Source organism: Pleurodeles waltl, chromosome 4_2 (genome assembly GCF_031143425.1).
Source record: "Pleurodeles waltl isolate 20211129_DDA chromosome 4_2, aPleWal1.hap1.20221129, whole genome shotgun sequence".
Classification (NCBI taxonomy): domain Eukaryota; kingdom Metazoa; phylum Chordata; class Amphibia; order Caudata; family Salamandridae; genus Pleurodeles; species Pleurodeles waltl.
The window spans coordinates 338,578,283-338,603,052 of record NC_090443.1 but is presented as its reverse complement, the minus strand read 5'-3'; the positions used below and the strand labels follow the sequence as shown (position 1 = coordinate 338,603,052).

At 44.9% G+C, this 24,770-nt stretch overlaps 1 protein-coding gene across 1 annotated transcript in view; it reads right to left on the bottom strand.

Annotated features, from left to right (window-relative positions):
• Nucleotides 1-4,109: 4,109 nt before the first annotated feature.
• Nucleotides 4,110-24,770, bottom strand: part of CDC42EP1 (CDC42 effector protein 1) — a 60,151-nt gene continuing 39,490 nt past the window's right edge. The window contains exon 3 of the mRNA XM_069231373.1: nt 4,110-9,349. Within this exon, the coding sequence (XP_069087474.1) occupies nt 8,478-9,349 (872 nt within the window). The 3' untranslated portion in view covers nt 4,110-8,477. The remainder of the gene's footprint in view (nt 9,350-24,770) is intronic.

The window sequence follows — 24,770 nt, the reverse complement described above, 5'->3', positions numbered from 1 at the left end:
ATATGTTGTAGTATGTGGAAGAAAAATGTGAATGACACAAAAATGGACCAATGCATAAAGACAGCTAACAGAAAGCCTTTATAAGTAAGAATACTATACATACAATTTTAGTAAAATCAAAATGTCTTGGATAACAACAGACAAAAATAAAGCCAAACAACCACCAACAAGAATCTATTCTAACACTGAATTTCTGGACCAGCAATGGCATGGATCAGATTTACAACTCAAACCCCACCTTCTGTATATCCCAAACCAAGCCATCTGTTACTCTACCTGACACAGCAGCGATAAAAATAAAGTCCATCACTGCCACAAGATTCCAGCTGACACCCTGTCTCGATACAACACAGAAGTATAACTTGATGAAAGAACTCAATATACTCAAAAGCACTAGAATTGTATATAAATAGATAGCCCTTGGGGGGCAGAGCACAAATCTTACCCAACCTGGTGTCCCATTAGAGACAAAAAGTACAAAGGCATGCTCATCAGTTTAAGATCCATTTCGAAGACTAAATATCATATACATAACTTAATAACAGACATAATCAGACTGGGTATTCATCACCGAAAAAAGAAGATGACACTACCCTCATCTTGCATAAAGAAATACCACCAGAGTATAAGATTACCATGAAAAAACATCTGAATAAAAGGGTTAAGGAATCCCTAAATACTTTGCACCTGCATGACTACTTAGTGGTAGAATGTGAAACTCTGTTAAAATTGTCCATCAAACAACGACTTAACTTGATTCTTGCTGATCGACAGTTCAACAACGCAAAGCAGCTTATTCACAACAAATTTCTATAATACTGCCACCAGCCTCAATCTAAGTACAACCAAGCACCACTGTTCTGGGCAACATCAATACATGACTTGAGAAATCAGATTGACTCTCAACAAAAGGACCACTCAGTCCTGACACAGGTCATCACAAACCGAGAGCTCTTTGTAGGACACACCCTTGATGGAATCTTTAACAACAATGGCAACATCCCTGCATCCAATCCTCTACTCTTAAAAGGGAGCAGCTGTCTTCACATCCCTTTCAACATTACAATCCGTGACTAACACAACTACTGAAGGCAATTACACCCAAGAACGCTAAAACCTAAAACCTGAAAAATGCATTTGCCACCTTGGAATCCCTAGTTACAACAAACCTCCCCAATCCAGCAACATTTAGCTGCATGTCATTAGCAATTTCAAAATTCAGTGAATAGTGTCAAAAGCTTTTGATATAAACATTTCACCGAATAGAGCAGAGTCATGCTTGAGTCACACAGAGCTTGTAACACTCAAAACCACAAACAGAACACGTCATCATAAATGGAGGAAAAACCTAAAATGCACAGTATAAACTGATACACAGAGCAACCTTCAAAATAAAAAATAAAAAATATTGCTGTTTTGTTTCTACTTTGTGTCATGCCTTTCAAAGAGGTTTTAAAATCTTCTCTGAATTTAAAGACCCTCCAGGTTTCTCCGATTAACTGGATGCCTCCTGCATGCCCGTGACACTCTTGCCCCTCATTTCGTAGGAAAAAACGGAGGTTTTACACACCCTCAGTTCAAAGACACCAATAAACAACAACCCCAAACCAGCATCATGTATACAAACAAATGAAAGAAACACTTTTTAAAATGCGCCCCCCCAACCCGGTTATAGGACCAATATTTTAAATAACTAGTGTCATGTAGCAAAAATGTCTGAATTATCCATCTCCCCTTATATCATCAAAGGAATATCTATCAGATCTTTATTTAGAAAACACCCATATCAATGCACTACTTACAAGTATCATGCTGAAAGAGTGCAAATGTTCACGAATCAAACCACTTCTAAAGAAGCCTGCTCTGGGTCCAAAGAACCCCGTGAACAACAGACCAGGGGTACATGGATGCTCCTTTGCAGAAATAATCGAAAACGCAGCAAATGCAGAAATTCACCTAAATACAAAACAACTGCTTTTCTTATTCACAAACTGTGTCCTGTCCTTCCAGAGGAACGTAATCTAGCTCTCTCCAATGGATGAACTAAGGCCATTAGCAGATGCTAATGGGACAGTCGCCTTGATCATACTTGACTTCTCAGGTGTTTCCACAAGGTGTACCACCAAAAACTACTGACCAGACAGGAGAACGTGGGCATCCACAGGAAAGCCTTGGATTGGATCGCCGTTTCTTGACAAACTGGAGTCACATAATTTCTCTGCTACCTTTTACCTCCAAATGGTAGTTTGGGATATTGGTGTCCCCACAAAGTTGATCATCTCTTTCCTTCTTTCTAAAATCTGCCTCAACACTTTGCACGGACCATTTCAATCCAAATGTCTGCCTTTTAACAACTATGCCAGTGACACCACAGATTATCCTCAAATTTAAGGCCCTCAGTGATACCAAGACATCCAGACTGGCAGCTTCCTTGGTTGCGGTGAAAGAATGGATGGCCACCAGCCACCTTGAACCCAACACATACAAGACCAAAGTTGTCAAATGTCACTACTTTCCGCCTGCACAGACCTCATCCTAGCCTGCAGACCTAGGGGAAGTGTTTGCAGAAACAGTCACGTGAAAAATTATAGTAGTCTTTGTAAATGCAGATCTTACTTTGGACTCGCAAACAATGCCGTAGTGAAGTTGTCAACAAGAATGTTCACGAAAATGTCCTCAACCTAGGCTTTTCCCACAAAGCTGCAAGTACAGCTGTGCTTGTGCTCTGTCCTGTCGACGATGAAACGCTTTAGGCCGAAGAGCGTGGACATCCCTCCTATACAAATTACAACAGCTGTAAAACTGCTTCCAGGATACTTCTACACCTGAAACAACAGGGTCCAAAACGCCAGCCCCTGTGACCCTGCACTGACCCCCAATGCTTTCAGGATCACACCCGAAGCACTGTGCACAATACATGACATCAAGCACTGTGCTCAACTGGACCAGCATTCGTATAACAAACTTGTGACCCTCTGCCTTGATAAAGCACTGGAGCCCGTGCAGTTCAACAGCTGAATGTGTCGCGCTTCAACAGATCCCATCTTGGAGGGGCTGCTGGGGTGCATTCCCCTGGCAGCACTGGAAGCAGTAACGGCCTGTGACCTGCCGTGCTGTTGTCAGCAGTCACAGCAAGTGGAGTCCCTCAACAGGTGGCGCAAACAGCAGGAGACTCCCTCAGAAGGGGCGCTCCCTCGCCAGGAGCCACCAGCGGCGCTCTCGCCTAGAGGACCCTGATAGCTGGGTGCTTTCATCTGGGGACGGTAATAATAGGACGCCGTCTCTCCTGTTGGTCCTAACGGGTCTCTCCCCTGTAGGCACAGCCACCACGAGGCCCTCTCACGTGGAGCTCCCCGACCTGAGCGGACGCCCTAAACCGGAACGCTGCTAGCAAGGGGTCCTTTCTCCTGGCGACGCTCTGTCGTGAGATAACATTGGCAGCTGAGGGGCTCGCTTACCACATTACACTGACAGGAGGGGAGCGCTCTCCTACCTTGAGTCGCAGAAAGCTGTGGGCCAGTGCTTAATTCGTAAATAAAAACGTGCCGGTGCTCAAAGCTCTCCACGGGGCTGCTGCAAAAATTGTGCGATAGCGGAATACTGAGGCAGCCTAATCCTGAAGCCATATCGGGTCTCATTAATCTATTCACAGCCACTCCCTGCCCCTTCATCTCACTCTTGCAGCTTCCTGCTTTTTCCCTTTCTGATGCTTTTTCGTTTTTCTCTTCCTCCGTCTTTCTCATATGTGTCTTTTGCTCGCTGTAAATGCTTGAGGCAGAAAAAAAAGCGGCGCTCCTCAAAAATAAGTGCCAGTGCTCCGCACCGGAAACAACAAGCACAAATTAAGCACTGCTGTGGGCCCTTTCCTAAGCCGCTGACAGTTTTCACATCAGCATCAACCGCAAGGGGGCGCTTTCTCACCAATTGCCCTGAGAACAGGGAGCATTCTCTCCGATGGAGGACAGGTTAGCAGAGGGGCTCTCTCCCGAGGCGCTGGCAGGGGCGGTGCTATCATCTGGGCAGCGTAGCAAGGCGCTATCTAACCTGGAGGGACAGTCTGCAGTTGGCGCTCTTCGATCGACCGGTATAACAGATTCATAAGACATAAATCATGTTTTAAAAAAAGCTTTAATATATTTTGTTCTCAAAAGACGCATTTCAGAGACGTTCAAAGCTTGAATAAGGCTGGCAACATAATCCTCTAACAGAACAAGATGTGCTACCCCAAGATGTACAGCCCCACAAAAAGCCCCAGTGCCTGCTACTTCCCAGAAAAGGCCAGGTAAAAACACCTATCCCTGGTCCGTCTGCTAGGGGCACTACATAGTTAGGGCCCCGTAGATGGTTGACCATCCCCTGTACCAGGGATACGGGGTTTTCCTGAAAGGAGGCAGGGCAAGTGGAGAGAGTGCTGGACTAGTGGAAATGGGTAGCTGGCGAGGGAGTGTGCGGTGGCTATGATTGCTCATTGCAGAAGGCCTGAAAGCTGGCAGGAGTTAAGGAGCTGGAAGATGGAGGTTCCACCCCGCAGGAGCCGGAGTAGCTAGTAGGGGTGCAGGGTGCACGAGCTGGAGCATGCCCCTGCAGGAACCTGCGCAGCAGTTGAGGGTGCTGGGCTTGGCAGGGTGTGAACCGGGCAGGTACCAGATCAGCTGGTAATCGGGTGCTCTGCTGCAGTCAGGGCAGCTGGTGAGAATGCAGAGGCTGGCAGATGATGTACCATAGGGGACCCATGGCAGAGTGAGAGGCAGCTTGGGCTAGCAGTGTTTGTACCCAGCAGGAGCCAGACAGTTAGCGAGGGCACAAGGGCTGGCAGGTGTAATCTGCAAGAGTTGGGACTGCTGGTGAGGGCGCTCACTGGAGATGCCAGGACAGGACAGCTGGTAACGGGATCTGAGGCTGGCACTGCCAGAGGGGGTGGGGAGGGGGCAACTGGTGAGGGTACCGGGCTCGGTTGCTCATTGAAGGAGTCAGGACAGCAGGTGTGGGAGTGGCCAGCGCCTTGAGACCCTAACAGATGAGTAGCCACGCTTTACAAATACATTCATTGATTGAGTGATTATCTGGTGAGAATGCTTGGGCCTGCTATTAGTGCTCTTTGTGGGCGCGGGGCAGCTGGTGCTACCACGCAGAGATTCTTGCAGAAGCTGGCGAACCTGGTGATGGAGGTGCTAGGAAAAGGGCAGATGGAGGGGATGCTTTGGTTTGCGCAGGTATTCTTGTAGGAGCTAAACAGCTGATATATGTCCTGGTAGGGGATGCACCCCCCGGAGCTAAGCAGATGAGTATAAAGCTAGAACTGGCAGGGGTGCAGCTTGTAGTAATCGGGCATTTGATAATAATGCTTCGGCTGCCATGGAATTCTATTGGATTGGCACTTGTGTGGGTGCAGATAAGTAAACAACCAGCATGAGATGGGCAGCTGGTAAGAATGCTGGCCTAGGATGTTCCTTAAGGATGCTGGTCAACTGGCGAGGATGCTGGGGCAGGCAAGAGTCTCTCTGCTAGGCAGATAGTGAGGCCTGCTGAGTATGGCAGTGGGTATGCTTTCTCTATGTGTTCACCAACTGGTGCTGGGTCTAGGACTGGCAAGGGTGCTCCCTGAAAGAGCTGGGCTACTGCAGAAGGTGCTGTGCTGCAGTTGCTGTCTGTTGAGGAGGCTGGTGGGGGTCCTGTTGAAGAAGGTGGGGGTACCTGTTTTGCATGCAATGAACCGGAAGGGCAGGCAGAAGTTGCTCCTTGTAGAAGTTACAACACAAAAAGTGATGGATGGAATGCTTGAATTGATCTAGGCCACTGGCAATCACTCGGGCTGCATCCCAGTCCATTCTTTTTCGCCCTCCATACCATCTCACTTTGGACCCAACCAGAAGTTGAGCAGTTCATGGGGTGCTTCGTCGAGTGTGCTCCTGCTGGGCAGTTGAGGAAGGGGTTAGCAGGGGTGCTCCCTCCTTAGCAACTGGTGGGGATACTGGGGTGTGGGTTGGCAGCTTCTTAGACTGATGGGGCTGGTGTATAGTACTCCCTGTAGAAGCTTCTAGGCGGCTGGCGAGAGTAATACCAGGGCTTCATTTGCTGGGCACCTGGTGAGGATGCTGCTGGGCAGGGTAGGGAGCACGGAATGAGACTGCGGGGGCGGGCTTCACTCCACTGGCACTAGATTGGACAGATGATGGCTCCCAGATGGTAAGGAGTCAAACAAACCCCTTTTCGGGCCTCTGCACCCTCACCAGCTGCGTGCCACTCACAAGGGTACAGTGGCCTGCACAGCCTCAGACTCGAGGGTGAAGTGTCATCTGGGCGAGAAAGTGCACAGCCGCCACCCCTGTCCCTGGCACACTGCCTGGCATTGTCCTGCCAGGGAAGGAGTGTGACCTCACTGCCCTGGCATCTCCCTGTCACTGAGGCTTTCTGTGGGCAGAAAGACCGTCCAGGATCCTGAGCAGGAGGGGGCTGGGGTGCAGGAAGTAGGGAGGGAGGCACAGCGCGAGAGAGGAACATGCTGGTAGAAGGGGGCAGGGGTTTGGAGGGAGTGAAAGGAACGTGTGAGGCGAGGGAATGCCCTGAATGAGAGGCCATACAAAAAGAGAAGTATATTAGAGGAGGGGCACATAAGGACATTTGGCAGAACACAGGAAGTGACACTGGGTCAGAGGGAGCTACTAGCAGTGAGTACTACGGAGTGGGATCCAGGGCACCCAGGGTAGGTGCTCCCAGGGAGGACAAGGAAGCGGGCAGCTGGAAACAATTTGGGGAGGGACAAAGGACGCTCAGGGGAGACATCTGCAGGGAAGAGAAGACAAGGCCCCTTGGAGAATATAGGCAGGGCAACAGGAATTATGCAATTTGGCATCTGTGTCGTTTTCCACATAATTATTGATTTGCCTCATTTGGCACATAACCCGTTATCTGCTGCATAATCTGTAGCTGAAAAATATAGCCTAAAGGGACCAAAGGTTACTAAAAACACAGCAACACATATTGCTGTGCAGTGGAAGGCCTTTTGCAAACGTTGACTGGCCCTCTTTCTGTTGCATATTGCGTATTTGGGCATTAAAATAGTACATATAAGGTGAAACATTTGCCCAGACAGTGTTGATGTGTACAAATAACAAAATAAGGAAGTAATACTATCACAAAATGTGCTACAATATGCTGCATATTTTACCTTTTTTGCCGTATAATTTAGTCAACCTTGTCGCATAATTTGAATATCCCCTGCTGCATAATTCCAGTGCCCCCAAGTCGAGGGGAAAAGCCCCCAAGAAGCCTAGGCAAGGGACAGTGGCGGGGCAAATGAACAGTTCTATGGAGGTCCTAGAATGGAGAGCAGAAGCTGCTACCCCAGCACATCTCATACTTGTAGTGCATCTGGATTCTCTCTTTGGCTACCTCCCCAGGTGTCTCTTTGCAATGTTGGGATCTATTATGAGCAGAAAGCTCTCTCTCTCCCTGGTATGCATCAATCCCCCAGGGCGCTGTCAACTGTGTGTTTCTTTGGTCTTTGTTGATAGTCTCTTTGTGGTGGCTCAGTGTCTCTTTGGCATATACTAGCTGTCTCCTTTGAATCACTAAATGTCTCTGTGGACTACCTGGCTCACTCTCATTGGTATCCTATGTTTGTTAGAGACCTGAGGATGTATGTCTCTGCACCACTATGTGGCTGTCTCTTTGGTGTTCTTGTCTGCCTCTTTATACAACATAAGCGGTGGTTATGTGAGACGTATCTTTGGAGGCGTGCACTATCTCTTAGGGATAGATGACCATGCCTTTGGTGTGATCTCTTTGTGTACAGTTACTATCCTATATGATACCTCGATGTCACTTAGTAGTGGACATACATTGTCCTCTGCAAGTCTAGTGATTGTCTCTTTGTAGAATCCGTGCTGTTTCTTAAAGTTATCTCTGTGGAGGGGTCCCTGTTTAAACCCTGATTGTCTCTGCGGTGTGTGTGACAGCCTCTTCAAGACAAAGTGAACACTCTCCCTTGCTCTTCCGCCCCCCACTCTCCCTCCTCCTCTTGTTTCCTTCACTACCATCCCCACTCCTCTCACTCGACCTCTCTTCTTCTACCCTCCCTTCTCGAACAGCGTATTTCTTTCACCCACTCCACTCCTCGTTTCCAGCACCTACAAGGTCACCTTTCCTCTCTACCCCGGCTCTCTCGCTTTGCCCTTCTCTGTAATTCCTCGCCCCTCTCAGTTCTCTCCCCCGACACTCGCTTTCTATTTATCTTTCGCACTTTCTCTCCCGTTCTATACCTTGACCGCGCGCTCTCCCCCCCCACACTTCTTCCTATTTCTCATTCTCTGCTTACGCTCTGTCCCTCCTCGCCTCAGAAGCCGTCGTTAGCGATTCCTATAAACGTACAGAAAGCCAAAGCCCGCCCTTGTCACATGCTGGTGATGCGCTGCAAAGTTCCATGAAAGTCCCACGAAAGTCCCACGTCCTCTTGTTGTCCCGCGTGGAGGTCGAGGTCACAGTTTCACCTCGTCGTCCTCTTCCTCCTCGGCATATGCGAAGGCCCCACCCCGCAGGGCCAAGTAGACTCGGCTGGCCTTTGGCGCCGGGGCCTTCGTCTCGTCCTCTTCCTGTGGTAGCGGGAGCACCGCCTCCTCGAGCTCCTCTGTGCAGGGGTCGCCAGGAGTCGCCCCGTAATGGTGGTCCAAAACCCGGGCAACCCTGCTGAACTCGCCAGGCCTCATACCCACCGTGGGAAGTGGCGGAGGCTGGGCTTGTGGCGCGGTCTCTGCTTTCAAGTCCGGGTTCGCGGCTCCCGTGTGCTCCTGGTCCCCGGGGAGGCCGGGCCGCTCCATTTGCCGCGACTCGCGCTGCCTCCGCGGGCTCGGTGTCGGCTTTGTGACTGAATCTGTGTCTCTTTTGAAACCGTTGTGATCTGCTGCTGGGACTGCTTGGGGGGGCTCGTGGCGACCCACGCCATTCACGCGAAGGCCCACTGTGTCCTGCAGGTGGGAAGTGTGTTCCCAAGAAGCTTGGTGGTTTGCGACACGCTCTGCGCACCGCTCTCTGTGCGACTCCTGGGGTTGTTGAGCAAAATGTCCATTGGTCATCGTGCCCCCGGGGTTCCCGCTCTGCGAGTAACCCCAGCCATGTTCCTCTTCTTCCTCTTCTTCGGCGATGCTGGCTGGAAACCCCATGCCCCCAAAGACCTCACTCATCAACGAGGGTCCAAAGTCCAGGTGGAAGGACTGCAGAGAGTCGCATCCCTCAGTGTCTAACTCTAAGTCTTCTGACTCGGGCTCCTCTGGGTCCTCCAACGCGTAGGAAGGTTCTGGGGTCCTCTCTTGACGTGAGAGCCGGGGGATGGTGCAGAATCCAGACTCCAGCCCTGCAATGGAAGAAGAGAAGAGCTTCAGTGTATGAACTTTTTAACATCTGAACAGCAACAAAGTGATGAGTGGAATGCTTAAATTAATCCGGCCCACAGATAATTACTTCGAGTGCATTCCATTACATCATTTTTAGCTTGTCTAGGAGAGCCTAAACATATGCGCATCAGACATGGGGCCGATTTAAGAAAAGAGGCGCTGCATCTATTGCAGAACTACTTTCCTTGGCCCTCCTACCGCCACCATGTGTGTGCCGTATTTAAATTTACGGCGCAACATGGCGCTATTGATGTACTCTGCAAGATTAGCACCAACAATTTGGCGCTACTCTTGCAGAGTACATAGGGGCCCATTATAAATATTGGAAGCCCCCTGCTGTGAGCAGGCGTTAAAAGTGCCAAAAAGGATGGCGCAAGGAAATCAGTTAGATTTCCTTGCAACATTCTTCAGCCCCCCCACTAACGGGGGGCCACCCTCCTTGCATACATTATGCTTGGCGCAGGCATAATGTGGCGTAAGGGTTTACAAAGTGGAGCAATGCATACATTGTGCCACTTTGTAAATATGGCGCGGGAAAATGCCACTTTAGCGCCGCCTTACTGTAAAAAAAAATGACACTATGGCGGCGTTAAAGTGGTGCTAGGGCCTCTTAAATCCGTCCCATGGTGTTTACACAAAAGGGACAGATGAGGCCGAACTTCCAGGCCATGGCCACTGGGAACAGGAAAACAGGCAGCCCGGACTAGTCTTGTGCATCATCAGTGGAGTGCGGCTTGAGTGTTACTGCGCAAGCACAGCTTCTTGCTATTTTGTTTTTGAATGGAAAAAATTGTGTCTGGCAAAAGTTATATAAATTACAATGTTCCAACATTTTTTATTGCTCAACATCTCCATCTGTATGAAAAGTTGCCCACCTTGGACAGTTTGGTGGCATTTCAAGACTATTTTCTTTACGATTTTATTGTGCCCTGGGTATGTTGCCTTTAGTTGGGTTCAATGCTTAATTTGTAAAAAAAAAAAAAGTAAGTCCCTGGGTATCTCTCAGGCGGCCACTGCCGCTTGCACCAATACTGCCTCTGCCAGTGCTGCCTGCTGCCAGTAACAATGCTTTTCACGAACCATGACACTTCTACAAATGTGACAGTTTGACAGTTTTGACTATTCCGCGACAAACAAAGCTGTAGAAATGGCCTGGTTGTGGCAGTGTTTTTTAAAAATGTATGACATTGTTAAACATTCTGCTGATGTGCCCATTTAAAAAGTAATTTTACAAAAACATAATTTGGTAAACTATCAAAGTGCCAGTGTCAAGAAAGAAGTGCCTGTGCCACGCACCCGAAAACAAATTATGCCCATAGAGAGCAGCAGGTGCTGGCATTGCACTGGATAACAAGTTTACTGGTCTAACTTCCGTCCTAGATTGTTTCAGTAAAAGTGTAATATTCTTCCAACCGTACTTTGGGGTCTCAATGTAAACACAACCCCTGCTCCCAAGTGTACCACTGAAGCCACACAACTATGAATACCTTAAAGCAGGTGTCCCAGACTCCTTTTTTTTACAAAGTTTGTGTTCATTTCAACACTTATGTCTTAAATCTTCTTTTCTGACCAAGGAGGCACAGCAGAAGTCCTCTAAAGGGGCTCCTATTTTGTTGTAAAAGTCCCTGGGACAAGACCAGTGAGGTCAGGCAGAGGCCTTGATGTGCTCCCTTATGATAGTGCCAAACTACAATAAAAATGGCCGTATCTATCAGGGTGCAGATGTAACCTCTTTAATCAACATCTGTTCTCAACCTCTGCCTCTGCGCTCTCCTCTTCAGCCCTTGCCTCTCTCCCAGGACCTGATCCACAGGACTGAGTGATGCACTTGCAGCAGGCCTTAGATAAACCAGGAAGTGGGTTTCTGGTCTGGGCTTTAGATGGACTCGTATTTCAGGCTCCTCTTACCAATTGCCACGTTTCTGCTGCACAATTTTTATAGGATCTGAAAACCCTGGTATCAAAACAGCTCTAAAATCTGTGCTTGTCACATATGACAGGTTTTGGCACCGGCCTCTGTCAGAACATTTCGAATGACAACCTGACGTGATGTCCTTTAATGCTCCAAACATCTTCTACCTCTATCACTAAAACAATCACCAAGCCAGAGTCAAGAGGCTCTTCTGCTCTCTAGCTCTTTAATGCTGTTGCTCAGCAGAAATTTAGGGCCAAAAGTACTAAGCATTTTAGCAGTCACAAATACTCCAATGCACCGTTTGTGACAGTTAAATGAATTTTTAAAAGAACTAAGCCCATTTTAAGGATCAGTAACGTTTTTCTGACCCCTAAAAAGGGATTGCAACCCCATACTGAATCACTATTCGGAAGTGGCATGTTGTATCAATGTTTTGCCACTAAAGTCCGGTAGCAAAACATTAAAAAGTTACCAGTACCTGATATGGAGTGGTAACCCATTCGCAAAAGGAAACTGATGCCTTTGGGAGCACTTCTACTTTGTGCACACTAAAAAAAAGTAAGTTGTAGAGAAGGCAATGATCCAGGGGACCGCTGCCAACTCTCAAACAAACTTAAAATAGAAGGAAACTTTTTTTTAACAATAGCACCATTTCATTTAAGGAAAATAGGCTGCATTAAAATACTTTACTGAAAAGCATTCACAGACATGATGGTCTGATGACTCTAGTAGGCCTCCATTTCGCTCATGGCATCCAATTGAAGTAAGTCACAATTTTCGACCTACCTCATTGATATTCATGAGATAGGTCCAATTAAAATGTACTTCAAATTTAACTTTACAAACCGACCTGTACCCAGTTTTTTTGCAAACAGTAAATAGTGCATCTGGCCTGTAATTCTTTGCTGTTATTAAAGTACTTTGAAACTTTATGCCAATAATTATGCCAATAATTATCCCTTTTTTAACCAGAAAGGCTATTCACATTACGACTCATTACTACCACTGCAATAATGGTATATATCTTGTTATTTTTTTCTGATAGAATAATCACAATCATTATTTTGAGATTGTGTTACTATTTTTGTAATGTTATATGCAGTTAAGTATATTTTGTTTAATTATTGTACCTTGATTTTTTTTAGTTTGTAGCTTTACTCATTTTTTTGTTTATTTTAATGTGTTTGTGCTGTGTTATTATACCATAGGTGTCTAACATGTTAAATTCATATAACATCATACATTTATTCTTTATTTTTTTATAAATTTTTTCATTATTTTGGGCATTTCATATTATTTTAAAATCCACATATAATACACCATATTTTAGATATGTACGCAAATTGCTTAAAGGCTCATTCTACAAAAAAAACGAATCCCTAACATTAACCTATGGAATTTTCTGCTTTGAGCCTTACAATTTTTGTCTGTCATGCTTGTTTGGAACGTCACCGTAGACACTAAGAACATTTTGCTTTTTTAAATGTATTTTTCTAAAATGCAATTAAGCAAATAAGGTTTTCGAAATTTCAGATGTTGCTGTGGGGAAAAAATCTCTTACATGTTTCTTTTTTGCACAAAAAACGTAGAATAAACAAACATAATATAGCGTGCACCACTTACATTGCTAAAAAATTAAACAACCCTAACTTTATTGTAATCACATAAAGACATTGACTACGTGTTTTAAAGTTCTGAATAAAGTTGATATTTCATATCCCAGCTAAATTAACATCTAATCCAGCGACATATCTTAATTTTGAGTTTTTAAGGCACTGAAACCAAATCTTACCTTACATAAAGGGGTCTACACTTTCTCTACCAGACCTATTGATACATTAGCTTGATGCTGCACAGGTATGAGGGACAAGAAGTAGAGATGATGTATGAGAACTATGGATGAGAATTAGTGATGAGAGATGTGAAGTAGGAATGATTGATGAGAAGTAGTGATGATGGATTAAAAGTAGGGATGTGAAGTAGGGATGGAAGACGAGGAGTAGGGATGATGGATGAGAAGAAGGGATGATGGATGAAAGGTATGAATGAGTAGTAGAGATGGATGTCCTATAATGGATGCTGTAAACCTGTGATTTGTATAGTCACAATTTTGACTCAGTATAAAGTAGCATAGTGGGTTAATGTCCCGGTTGCAAAGCACAAGGTGTAAAATGCAAATTACAGATTTGTATTTTATGTAGAAAGCTCAGTGGGTAATTGTTTTTGTCACAGAGATTAGTTTGTTACTGGGAGTTCATAATTAACAATCCTAATATAGCACATCAAGCTATGAACTGGAATCAAAGCGCTGCATGCAAATTGCAAGCTCAAGCGCAAGTTTAAAACCCTATTGTTTTTCCTCAATCTTTTGTTATTCAAAGATTGCAAAAAATGTTTCTTTTAGGTAGTAATACAATTTTGTTAGCAGAACACCTCCAATCATTGTGTTAAGTTTAAAAAACTGAGGGGCATATTTATACTTGTTTTGCGCCGAATTTGCATCATTTTTGTTTTTAAACAAATTTGGTGCAAAACTAACTCCATATTTATTTATACATTATTTGGATGTGGAAACCTACCTTGCGTCAATGATATGTAAGGTAGGCGTTCCCGTGCAAAAAATGACTCTATGGAATTAGCACCATATTTATCCCCCCATGCTAAAATCACGCACGGGGGAGGAGGGGTCACATAATGGTGCAAAGCTTGCTTTGCACCATTATTTAACGCCTGGGTCAAGGCAGGCGTTAGGGGACCTGTGGGCCTATTTCCATGGTGGAGCACCATGGAATAAGCCCACAGGTGCCCTCCCCAGGCCCCAGGGACACCCTCACCGACACCAGAGGGAAAGCGGAGGATAGGGGACCCCATCCCAGGTAAGTGTAGGTAAGTACAGGTAAGTATTTTTTTTTTTTAAGTGCCATTGGGGGCCCTGAATTGGGCCCCCCTACATGGCACTGGGTGCAGTGGTCATGCCCAGTGGACCCTGGTCCCCTGTGCTGGCCATTAGGGTGGTGGGCATGACTCCTGCCTTTTCTAAGACAGGAGTCATGTGGTATGGATGGTTTTGCATCAGAAAATGACGCTAGGCTGGTTAGAGTCATTTTTTTAAACTCTAACCCGGCTAACGTCATTTTTTTTAATGCAAGCCTACCCTTTGCGCCGGCTTGCACCATTCCATAAATATGGTGACCGGCTGGCATTCAAGAATGGTGCAAGCTGGTGCAAAACATTTTGATGCAAAATTCCGTTAGTGCAGTTTTGCACCAAAAAGTATAAATATGCCCCTGAGTTTATGGGGTAGATTTATTCAATTTTGCACCTGCTTGCATCACAGAAGTGACACAAACCTACTGTAAACTGTTGCTTTGGGGTTTGTTTTCAAGTGCAAATCCTGAATTGTAATGGAAAGTAGCCCTAAATTAACACAAAGTACCACTATGCACTATTTTGCATCAGCCGCCTACCATGAAGGGTAGATGGGTGTTACTATGCTTCCACCCATAGATTTGATGCTAATCCTTCTCTATTAACACTGTTTGAAATGGATTTGCATCAGAAAAGTATGCCTCCACGAAGCAGGCATAAAGTTGAAGAAAATTTGTGTTTTCTCCGAACCTTTCCAACTTTGCATGTGTGCTGCACTGTACAGCACACATACAATGTGGTAATGTGTTAAACTTTGTCAAAGTTTAGAGTTTTGTGCTGGAAGGGTACCCTTCTGGTATAAAACCTATGCCTGACATCCCAAGAACACCCGTGAACGATGGTGCAAGCGTATATGCAATGGAGCAAGGAAGCCTTAGGTAAGCCAGTACTAGAGGCAAAAGCAACAGCACCACATTGTTGTAGACATGGGACTGTTGTACTCTCTTCTTGTTACACAACACAGCACAGCAACTTTGGATACTATACTGCATAAAAACTTGATAAACTGCCCCTTAGTTTCTCCAGACCAAGCACTCTTAGCATATAATGGCTACCAATGTTGATGACGTGAATCCTACACCTTGTAGTCCTCTTTGCCTTGAGTAATATTTCCTATACACTGATTTACACTCTTGTATGACTTATTGTCTCTGTGTAATATGTTTGTGATGTAAATCGCTCTTACACTGTACATTGGGATGAGTAGCACAATAAAATAAATAAATGTGAGAATGGGCTATGGAGAGATGAGTGCCACCATTGGATGGTGATAGGGAGGGAATCCAGGAAGAAGCAGGTCACTGCAGGTGGTGCCAACAAAGATTGCGGCACCAGGCACCACCAAAGCTAAAGTTGGCCTTGGTCTGGTGCAGCTTGCATTGACATCCATGGGGAATGGAACACATTCACCCACCAGGTAGGAAAATTATCGGGGAGTCTGGTCTGGGAAAGAACCCTGGTGTTTTGTGATCAGAGAATAGACAGCCAAAGGAGAAAGGGAGAATGGCACTGATAAGCTACTCATGTCAGGTGGTTCACTGAGATCACACAAATGTTCTGAAGGACTTGTCTCATGGAAGGAAATTTCCAGGGAATTACCTCAACTCCATGGAAAAGGAAGCAAGTCTTCCCTGAAGACTAGCTGTCACCATTGGTAATCACCTGAAGAATGGGATGTTATTGATTCCCGGAGCCATGGATTCTCGTTCAGCGACTGTACATCAAGGAGGCCCACCCTATGCTGCAAATACAGTATCCCGAAGTTTGACTCGGGTGGTAAGAGATTGAATTGAAATGGCTACTAATACACCCCCCTTCAGATGGGAATCCAGGAGTCCATCATTTTCTTCCAGCCAACCTGTGCATGCTGCCCTGCGAATCAGCCTACAACCAGGGCATATCGTCATTGACTATTCGGATGTTCAGATTTCTTTCTATCTTCAATGCAGGGCCCAGAGTGACATTCTTATTCATATTTAGGTCTGGTGTTAGCCAAGCCATTTAGATTTTACTAAAATTATTTGTGTATTATATTTACATATAGGGGCTTTCCACCAGCCCTCACTATCTATTGGTCTGTTATTGTGTAATTCATGTTTTTTCCCACCCACTACAGCATACAGCGTGTGGCAGTGGGTTAGCTCACTTCAGCCATTGGCTAAATTCATTATGAGTAACAGCACTGTGCCCTTTCACATGGAGCTTATCCACACACAATGTAGTTCCTTTCAGAGCCAGGCACTAATACGGTACTACTATGGCAATGTGTGCTTGTAGAAACCAAAGGCATATTTATGCTTTACACTACTGTTTTTTTAAATTTTTTAGATTGATGTGGGTCAGGCAACTTCTCCAACAATAAAATGTTATAAAAACCATGACTAATCAAAATAAACATAGACAAAGTCAAAAGGTTGGCAGCCAACACCAGACCTATTAACTTTTCTCTATGCACCTCCCAGAAAGACCTTAGAAAAAGTCTTGTGACGCCACGGAGTGATAAAAATGGAGCTTTCATCCAGAGTATTATTTTAAAGATATCTTATAGTATGTGAAATCACCTAATTTTTCCAGCAAAATTTAGTAAAAATTGTGTGAAATTGGGTGATCAGCCTGTGATGTGGTTTCCTGGTATCTAGCATGAATTTGTCTTGTGCGGGCATACCTTACGGCAAAAAGTCATTCGATATAGCAGCCGGAGACCGATTTTAGCAGAAAATATCTCTCAGTAAAGCATTTTCTGCACAAGCAAAACAATCATAGGAAATTTCATAATGTAATTTTTTTAATAATTCACAAACTTCTCGAGAATCATCCATATTTTCCACTGCCCTAGTCCATATGCTGCTGCATTTGCTTTCATTCTCAGATTCCTGCCTGCTTCCGAAGCCCCACCTGTACTACCCATCATTGGGGCAGGAAATAGACTGCCTCTCAATCGTGAGCACCCATAACACAGTTTTTCCTTTGTGTCTCCTGACATTACAGGGGACCAGAGCCCTATAAACCCGTCCTGCTCCCTGGACATCACCATCATCTTTACCAAGAACACCAACTGCATGCCAACAGGCCTTACAATTCTGCAGAATTTACCACCACTGAGTGCAAGATTATCTGAAAGGGATGGGGCCGGAGGGGACATTATTTTCCAAGTCCTGTGCTCTTTCGTGGACCCCGCGCTCGAGCTCCCTTATTTATTTACAGACTTTACAACAAAACTGCCCTATTTTTTAATGGTGAGACAGCTAACTCTACTAGATGGCACCTGATTCTGAATTTGCCACGTGGACTATTTCCCTAAAGGTGATTTGTAAAGACGTATTAAACGGGTCCTCGTCTTATAACGGGCCTTGCTTCAGTTTAATGACCCTGGCTCCACAACAACTTCTGACATGCCTGAGTGTTTGAGTATGTGTAGCAGGCCCTAAAGTGACAGTGTGGAAATAACGGCTTATTCACTTACGCCCTTTGTCTTCTTTCCAAGGACTGTGAACAAAAAAGCACTTGTTAGTAGCATGGGACATGTTGTTTATCCAAAGAGTGGATATTGTTTTACGTCATGCTGCCAAGAATGATGCCAGCCGGCTTTGTTCAGGTATCCAGCCAGATCCATGTACCATTGTACCAGCCCCCACAGAAGGTCTCAGCCCCGAAGTGAGACACAGTCACCCCTAAAAAGGAATTCTCTTCTCAAGCCACATAACCAGCTAAGTCTGAAAATCACACAGGTCTCATTGTATACCGAGCCCCACAGGTGAGGTGTATGTAGTTACTGCTTATCTGTTTGCATTAGCCATTGCCTTTCTTTCAAGGTCAGAGAATACAGGAGTGTTTGTTCATGGTCTATGGTTTACGTTGTTAATCACCAGAGTGAGCACTGTTCAAGGTACAGTGCATGGCCAGGATCACTAATATCTTCTCTTTCATGTTTTAAGACAGGTCCACATAGCAGTGTTTGGCCCGTAGAACGTCTGAACCCCCAGAAGTGGAGAACACATGCCCCGCTATCATAAAAACCCAGTATTGGGGACCTCTGCAGAAACTTTTCTGAAGGGGTTCATGATGGCCCTTGTCCCCTTCAACACTTCTGGCAGTGGTCATTCCATGCCTCACTGGTTCGGTCACCTACTACCAGTGATTGAATTGTGAAAGAATAAGTGCTGGGGCCCAAAGTATTGCTCAGCCGCCCATGGTTGGCACTACTAAATGTTGGTGGACCAAATACCAATGCTGCATTCTCTTGATTCCAATTCATGCCTCTTTACTCCACCATCAAACACTGAATGTCTCTTTATCTAACTCTTGCAGATGCTTTCTCATCCCTTTTTAGGGTCAGCATGCGCAAGCGCTCTGGAACATCTTGTAATCTCTCTGGGGGCTTCTAACCACGTCCATGTCACGCCCGTCACTTTCATTAGTTCATGGGCTTGCCTTTTAAAAATAGATTGATTCCATTTGTGAAAGGCATGCACATCTCATGCCTTTTCTGGTCTTTAGCCCTCCTCGAGCGTGCCGGTAAACTACTGAAAACATCCGAGGCTCTGTGTTTTCAGCTGGTTTCTGGACTACTTTATCTTTTCATTTCCTGCGCAGTGCTACTTCCCTGCGCAGAAGTCAAGCGCTTTGCATGACATCGACCCTGTTACATGCATAATTGCACTTTTGCTGGTTACATGGATAATTGCACTTTTGCTGGTAACATGGATAATTGCACTTTTCCCAATAAGTTTCACTGCGAGCAAACTTCTGTTTCCATTTCTGTGTCTCCTTCATGCTCATGGCAACCATCGGCTCGCATATGTGAAACTGTGTTTCATTATTAGTTTATGTGGCAAGAAAAGTCCGGTTAGGAGTTTACAACTCTAATAGCTGTAACACAATCAAACACGAGACCCATTACATTGCAAATGCTTTTCTCTTTTTGTCACTGTTTTTCCATCCTGCTCTTCCTCTTCCAGTCCTCCTTTTGGGTTTTCTTTCGTTTGCTCGTGATTAAAGACTGCTTAGGAAAATCAGTGCCAATTCCCAAAAATGAGTGGTGGTGGGCCCCGTTGGCTCAAACTAAGCACTGCCTACTATGCTTCTCACAAGGCATGCCTGTTAATTAGAGGGGTGAATACCAGGGCCGGAGTTTACGATTCTCTCTGGTGCCTGCTTCATAGTTACTGTCAACATGAGCTCTGGACACAGAATCGGGAAAATCTGCAGGTCCTGGAATTACCTAGTCCATTCCCACATGCAGTTCCCCCAGTCCAGGCCTTTCAGCACACATTTAACACATTCCTTATTATGCATCCATGTTCCTGCCCGCAACCAAAACCTTGTTACATATGTTGTTTGGTTTGCTTGATTCTGTTGTTGCTGGAGAGGTGACAGGTTTATGGGAATATTGCACATTACGTTGCATTTTGTTCATTTTTAGTGCCTGAATGCCGAGACTTGGGAATCCAACAGCTATACGTGTTATAACCCCGAATGTCACATAAGCAGAACACTCACGTGTGCTCAGACCTTAGTTCATGCAAGGCTATGAGCTGTGACTAGACTTAAAACCAAGATCAGCCCATGCAAAAATATTAAAACCTGCCACACACTGCAGAAGGCTGCGACCAGCATGAGGCGATGTGGGCTTTTATGTCTGGGTCATGGCGGCCTATTGTGCACTGAGAGCAGCCCACTGGAAAAGCATGGCAGACTGACCCGTTAAGTCTTGTAGTTTGCATGTGTGGCCAAACCAGGACTGCAAATGCAGGCACAAGTTTTCATTTTTGTGGATTCATATATGCCAACATTTTGAAAGAAGAAAGTGGGAGATTTAAAAAAAAACAATCGGGGGAATGAATTTCCCCCAATGACATTTATTGAAGCATTGGTAATTTCAGGCGGGAGACAGAAAAAAATAAAGCCATTTTTGGCTTTAAAAAATCAGGATTCTCTAGCTTGACTTGGGTCTATTGGCATATATGTGGATTGTTTGTAGGTCAAAGGCAAGTAGGGGCCTGCGCATGCACTACCATTGGGATTGCTCATGTCCCGACCGTTGGTGTGCGTGGACCCCTGTATTACACGTGTGCAGACTCTCAGGAGAGAATAGTGTCAATAAGAGTAACAAGGAAATCAGGGCCTCATGTACAAAAATCTGACACATCGGCTTAAATGCCTCAGATTTCTTACAATTCCCTAAGATCCCTTAACAACTCCATGGATGTGCTGTATTTACAAAACAGAGCTCCATGATGCACATTTTCAAGTAGGTGTCAGAAATTCTGAAGCATTGGTTGGCGCTAAACTGATATATTGTTGGAGTAGTATTGTAAAAATGATGCTACTCCAGCAATGCGAGGAGGTTCCCATTAGAGAAAGCCCTGCATCAATTTTAAACCTGCTCTGAGCAGGTAGTAACATTCTGGCACAGAGAAGTTACAGAATGACGCAGTGAAATGTTGTAAATGTCACTGCATCAGTTCTGTCTGGCTTTTTCCGTCGAAATGCCTACCCTGTATACATTATACCTGGTGCAGATATAATCTGACACAGGGCTTTACAAACTGACGCATTGGACCCAATGCGTCGTGTGTAAATCTGGAGCAGTGCAGTGCACTGTTAGCGCCACTGCCACGTCAAAAACAAACGTAAATGAGGCCCTCAGTCTTTTGGAAAAGGAGGTCTAAACAGCGGCCATTGTTATGAGAGGAGGGGAAGGGCAGAGAATCTGTAGAACTCCCAATGAAAGGCGGTAGAGTCTAGAACTTAATTTGGAAGGGAAGGTTGCTCCATGGTCATAGGTTGTACGAAATTGCATGATTCTGCTTTGTAGATTTTGTAGCTATTTTGAAAAACGTAATGAATTTCACAGAATTTGTGCAAAAGAAAGCAAAAAATCCCAGAAAAATGTACTTTTAGTGCGAGAATTTTGCAAACTCTCCAGCAAAAACAGCTTTTGGTGGAACACTTTTCTGCAAGCCAAGTTGTGAAAAATTCATAAACTTTGCAACTTGACTTTAAAAAGTGGTGAAACTTACGGAACTTACTAGCAGAGTTTTGATTCAACACACAACTAACTGGAAGGAGGTGACCCTGAGTGGAGGAAGCTAGAGGAGGAGTTCAGGAAGGCTCTGGAGGAAGCTGGGGAGCAGTAGATTAGATGCTTGTCAGGCAAGGAGACTGTACACGAATGAGGCTAAAGAGAAAGTCTGGGTAGATGATGCAGGGGCAGTCAGCGAGAAATTCAAGAAATATCAACGAACACTATATCTTCTTGGTAAGGGCAGATTTTCTGTTCTTATCTCCACATCTGCAAACCTTGATGATCCAGATATAGTATTAAGGTAAGCAGATGTGGAGTTATGAAAATTAAATCTACACTTATTTACACTTTCACTATACTTAGTAACCTTACTCGGACAGTATAGTGATATTCTGCAGTCGATCATTTTTGTAGTTTATTTGTGACCCTGATATTCTGGTATGCAACCATAAACGACGTCCGTGACATTGCAATGCTTGCTTCCTGGCAGAGGGAGCAGCACATTTGGCTAGGCTGCAACACTAGCCAAACACCAGTGGTGTTCACCCAGCGCCATTTTCATCAGTGAACGCAGTTTCCATTGTGGTAGCAGATCCCGCTTTCACCTGATCCTTGGGCCTGGCGTACCGTGTTGTGAGTGGTGGGGCTGGATGTGAGAATAAGTTTAGTAACGTGGCCCTGCGCCATTTTGGCCTTTTGTTTTCCATATCTGCCTCACTACCCTGTGTTCAAGTCATCATCTGCCACGACGAGGTCAGGGTACACATTTCCCACTTGCTTATACCTATTTTTTTGGTTTCCTGCTTTTGAAAGTCCAATGGTTATGGGTCTGAGCAGAGGCCCAGGATCTCACCAGGCTACCCAGGACCATCTCCTGGATCAGGTGAATGAGGGTAAATTTGGGCATCCAGTTATTAATCTTAAAAAAAAAACTTTTGCTATGGTACCTGGTAGGAAAGGAGTGGCAAGCGTGTAAGCACAGTCAGACACAATTACTAATATTAAATTTCAGCCAGTTTTCTGGTATGGGAGTTTGGGGAGATAAGTTTGCAAACACACCCAGACACAGTCATTAATATCTGATCTCTGGGGAAACATCCTTTACAACGCGTCCTTTACCAAGCAATACCTTTACCATGCAGCCTTTGCCATGCATGCCTTTAACACAGAATGCCTTTACAACTCATGGTAAGTATTGATACTGTAAGTATGTATGGGGTGTGTGGTGATAAATGGTGGCAACGGTTAGTTTAGGGTTGGTAAGGGTAACTTTAGGGTTCAGGGGTGGGTAGTAGTAAAGTGTGGTAAGGGTAATTTTTTAGTTCAAGGGTGGGTAGTGGTTTAGGCTGGTTAGAAGTAAACTAAAAAAAAGAGGTGCTGCAGGTGGGTTCCCCTAAAAAGAAAAAACATAAATGTAATATCATCTATCTATCTATCTATCTATCTATCTATCTATCTATCTATCTATCTATCTATCTATCTATATTTTTTTCTTCCAAAAACGAAGTGCAGTACTCCAAAAGACTTCGTCTAATTCTTTAATGTGTTCTAAAGCAACCCATCATCACCATCAACGCATTTCCACTATCGCAGTCTTGATCACAGTAAGTGCATCTTTTCTTTTGACTATATATTTGCTCCCACTCTCTGCCATTATCCAGCATTCTGGGAGATGTAGTGCAAAACAACAATAGTTACAGTGTAAATTAAAAATACATATAACGAGCTACCAACAAAACGTCTAATACATTTTCACAGACACTACTGATCCCTTTGTCTATTTCTACTACTTATACATTATTTTTACATATGCACAGTGTGTATTTCAGAGACATATCTATGCCATCTCTCCCCATGAGTGAGGCTATTCTTTCAAACTCCTATACATGATCTATCCATCATGGGTATATTAAAGTCCATGTGTTCAGCTACTACTAGTGCAAAGGTGGGTAGGTGGATCCCTCCCACTGGCCCGAGTGTACTCTACCAAGGCTACCCACCTGTCCCTTTCCTTTGTACCAATAAGTCTATTTCACTGGGCTTACTGCATATCTATTTACATGGTATCAGGACATACTTTCTCCTATCCTAGGTGATCCATGTGGGACCAGTACATGAGCCCGAGATCACAGCCCTATGGATCGATCGAAGTATCGAAATGTAACGACTATTAACGTTGTAGTTTATTTGCGACCACTGGTGATATCAGTTTTTCTATATTAGATATTGCTCAGATCTATTATAATAAGGGATATAGGGCCAGATGTAGCAAAGAGATTGCGAGTCGCAAACGGCGAAAATCGCCGTTTGCGAGTCGCAAATGCCTCTTCGCTATGTAGAAATGCATTTTGCGAGTCGGATCCGACTCGCAAAATGCACTTCCGACTCGCAAATAGGAAGGGGGGTTCCCTTCCTATTTGCGACTCGCAATGCGATGCAATTAAATGGAATCGCAGTTACCATCCACTTGAAGTGGATGGTAACCCAGTCGCAAATGGGAAGGTTCCCCTTTGTGACTGGACAAAAAAATATTTTTTCAGAGCAGGCAGTGGTCCAAGGGACCACTACCTGCCCTGAAAAAATCAGAAACAAAATGTTTCGGTTTTTTTTCAAAGTGCAGCTCGTTTTACTTTAAGGAAAACGGGCTACACTTTGAAAAAAAAGACTGCTTTATTTAAAAGCAGTCACGGACATGGTGGTCTGCTGTCTCCAGCAGGCCACCATCCCCGTGAGTGCCCTGACTCGCTATGGGGTCGCAAATTGCGACCCACCTCATTAATATTAATGAGGTGGGTCTTTGCGACCCCATAGCGAGTCGCAGAAGGTGTCTGAGACACCTTTCTGCATGTGGTTTTGCGAGTTGCAATTTGCGAGTTGCTATGACTCGCAAATTGCAACTCGCAAAACCATACTTACCTACATCTGGCCCATAGTATCCCTGGCCTCTCCCTTGTAGGCATCATTACAGTATAGTCTGGTCCTAAGTCCTCTGGAGAACTGTCCATTATTCTGATCTCCTGCCGGAATGTCTTCAGTGTCCCAATCTTACCACCTATCCACTTCCGGGTACCTTCGCCAAAACCTATGGACATTGTACACTTTAGGGAATCATGCACCTTTCTTATTTTGACATGACATTCGTACCTACTATCCAAATACCAATGCATTTTGTTACATTTCCCACAGCAAGTCTATGAATCACCATCATAGAAGTCTGCTGATCTTAACATAAGTGTTTCTGGGCTTGGATATTGCACAGTTACACCCTATCTCTAGTCATAACACTAGTGTCAGTGCCTATTTGTACATTTTCTCTAGGTGATTGTGCATTTCCTCATCTCCATTCAATCCATACAGTATCTTAGTCTTGAGTCTAATAATCATTTTTGACTCCAATTGTCTTAGTTTGAGTGTCCTGTCACCTCCTCTTTCATGTTTCTTTACCCATGCTATGCCATAGTAGCGCATGAGTAGCCAATCTGCTCCATCATTACCTATTAGCGAATCACTA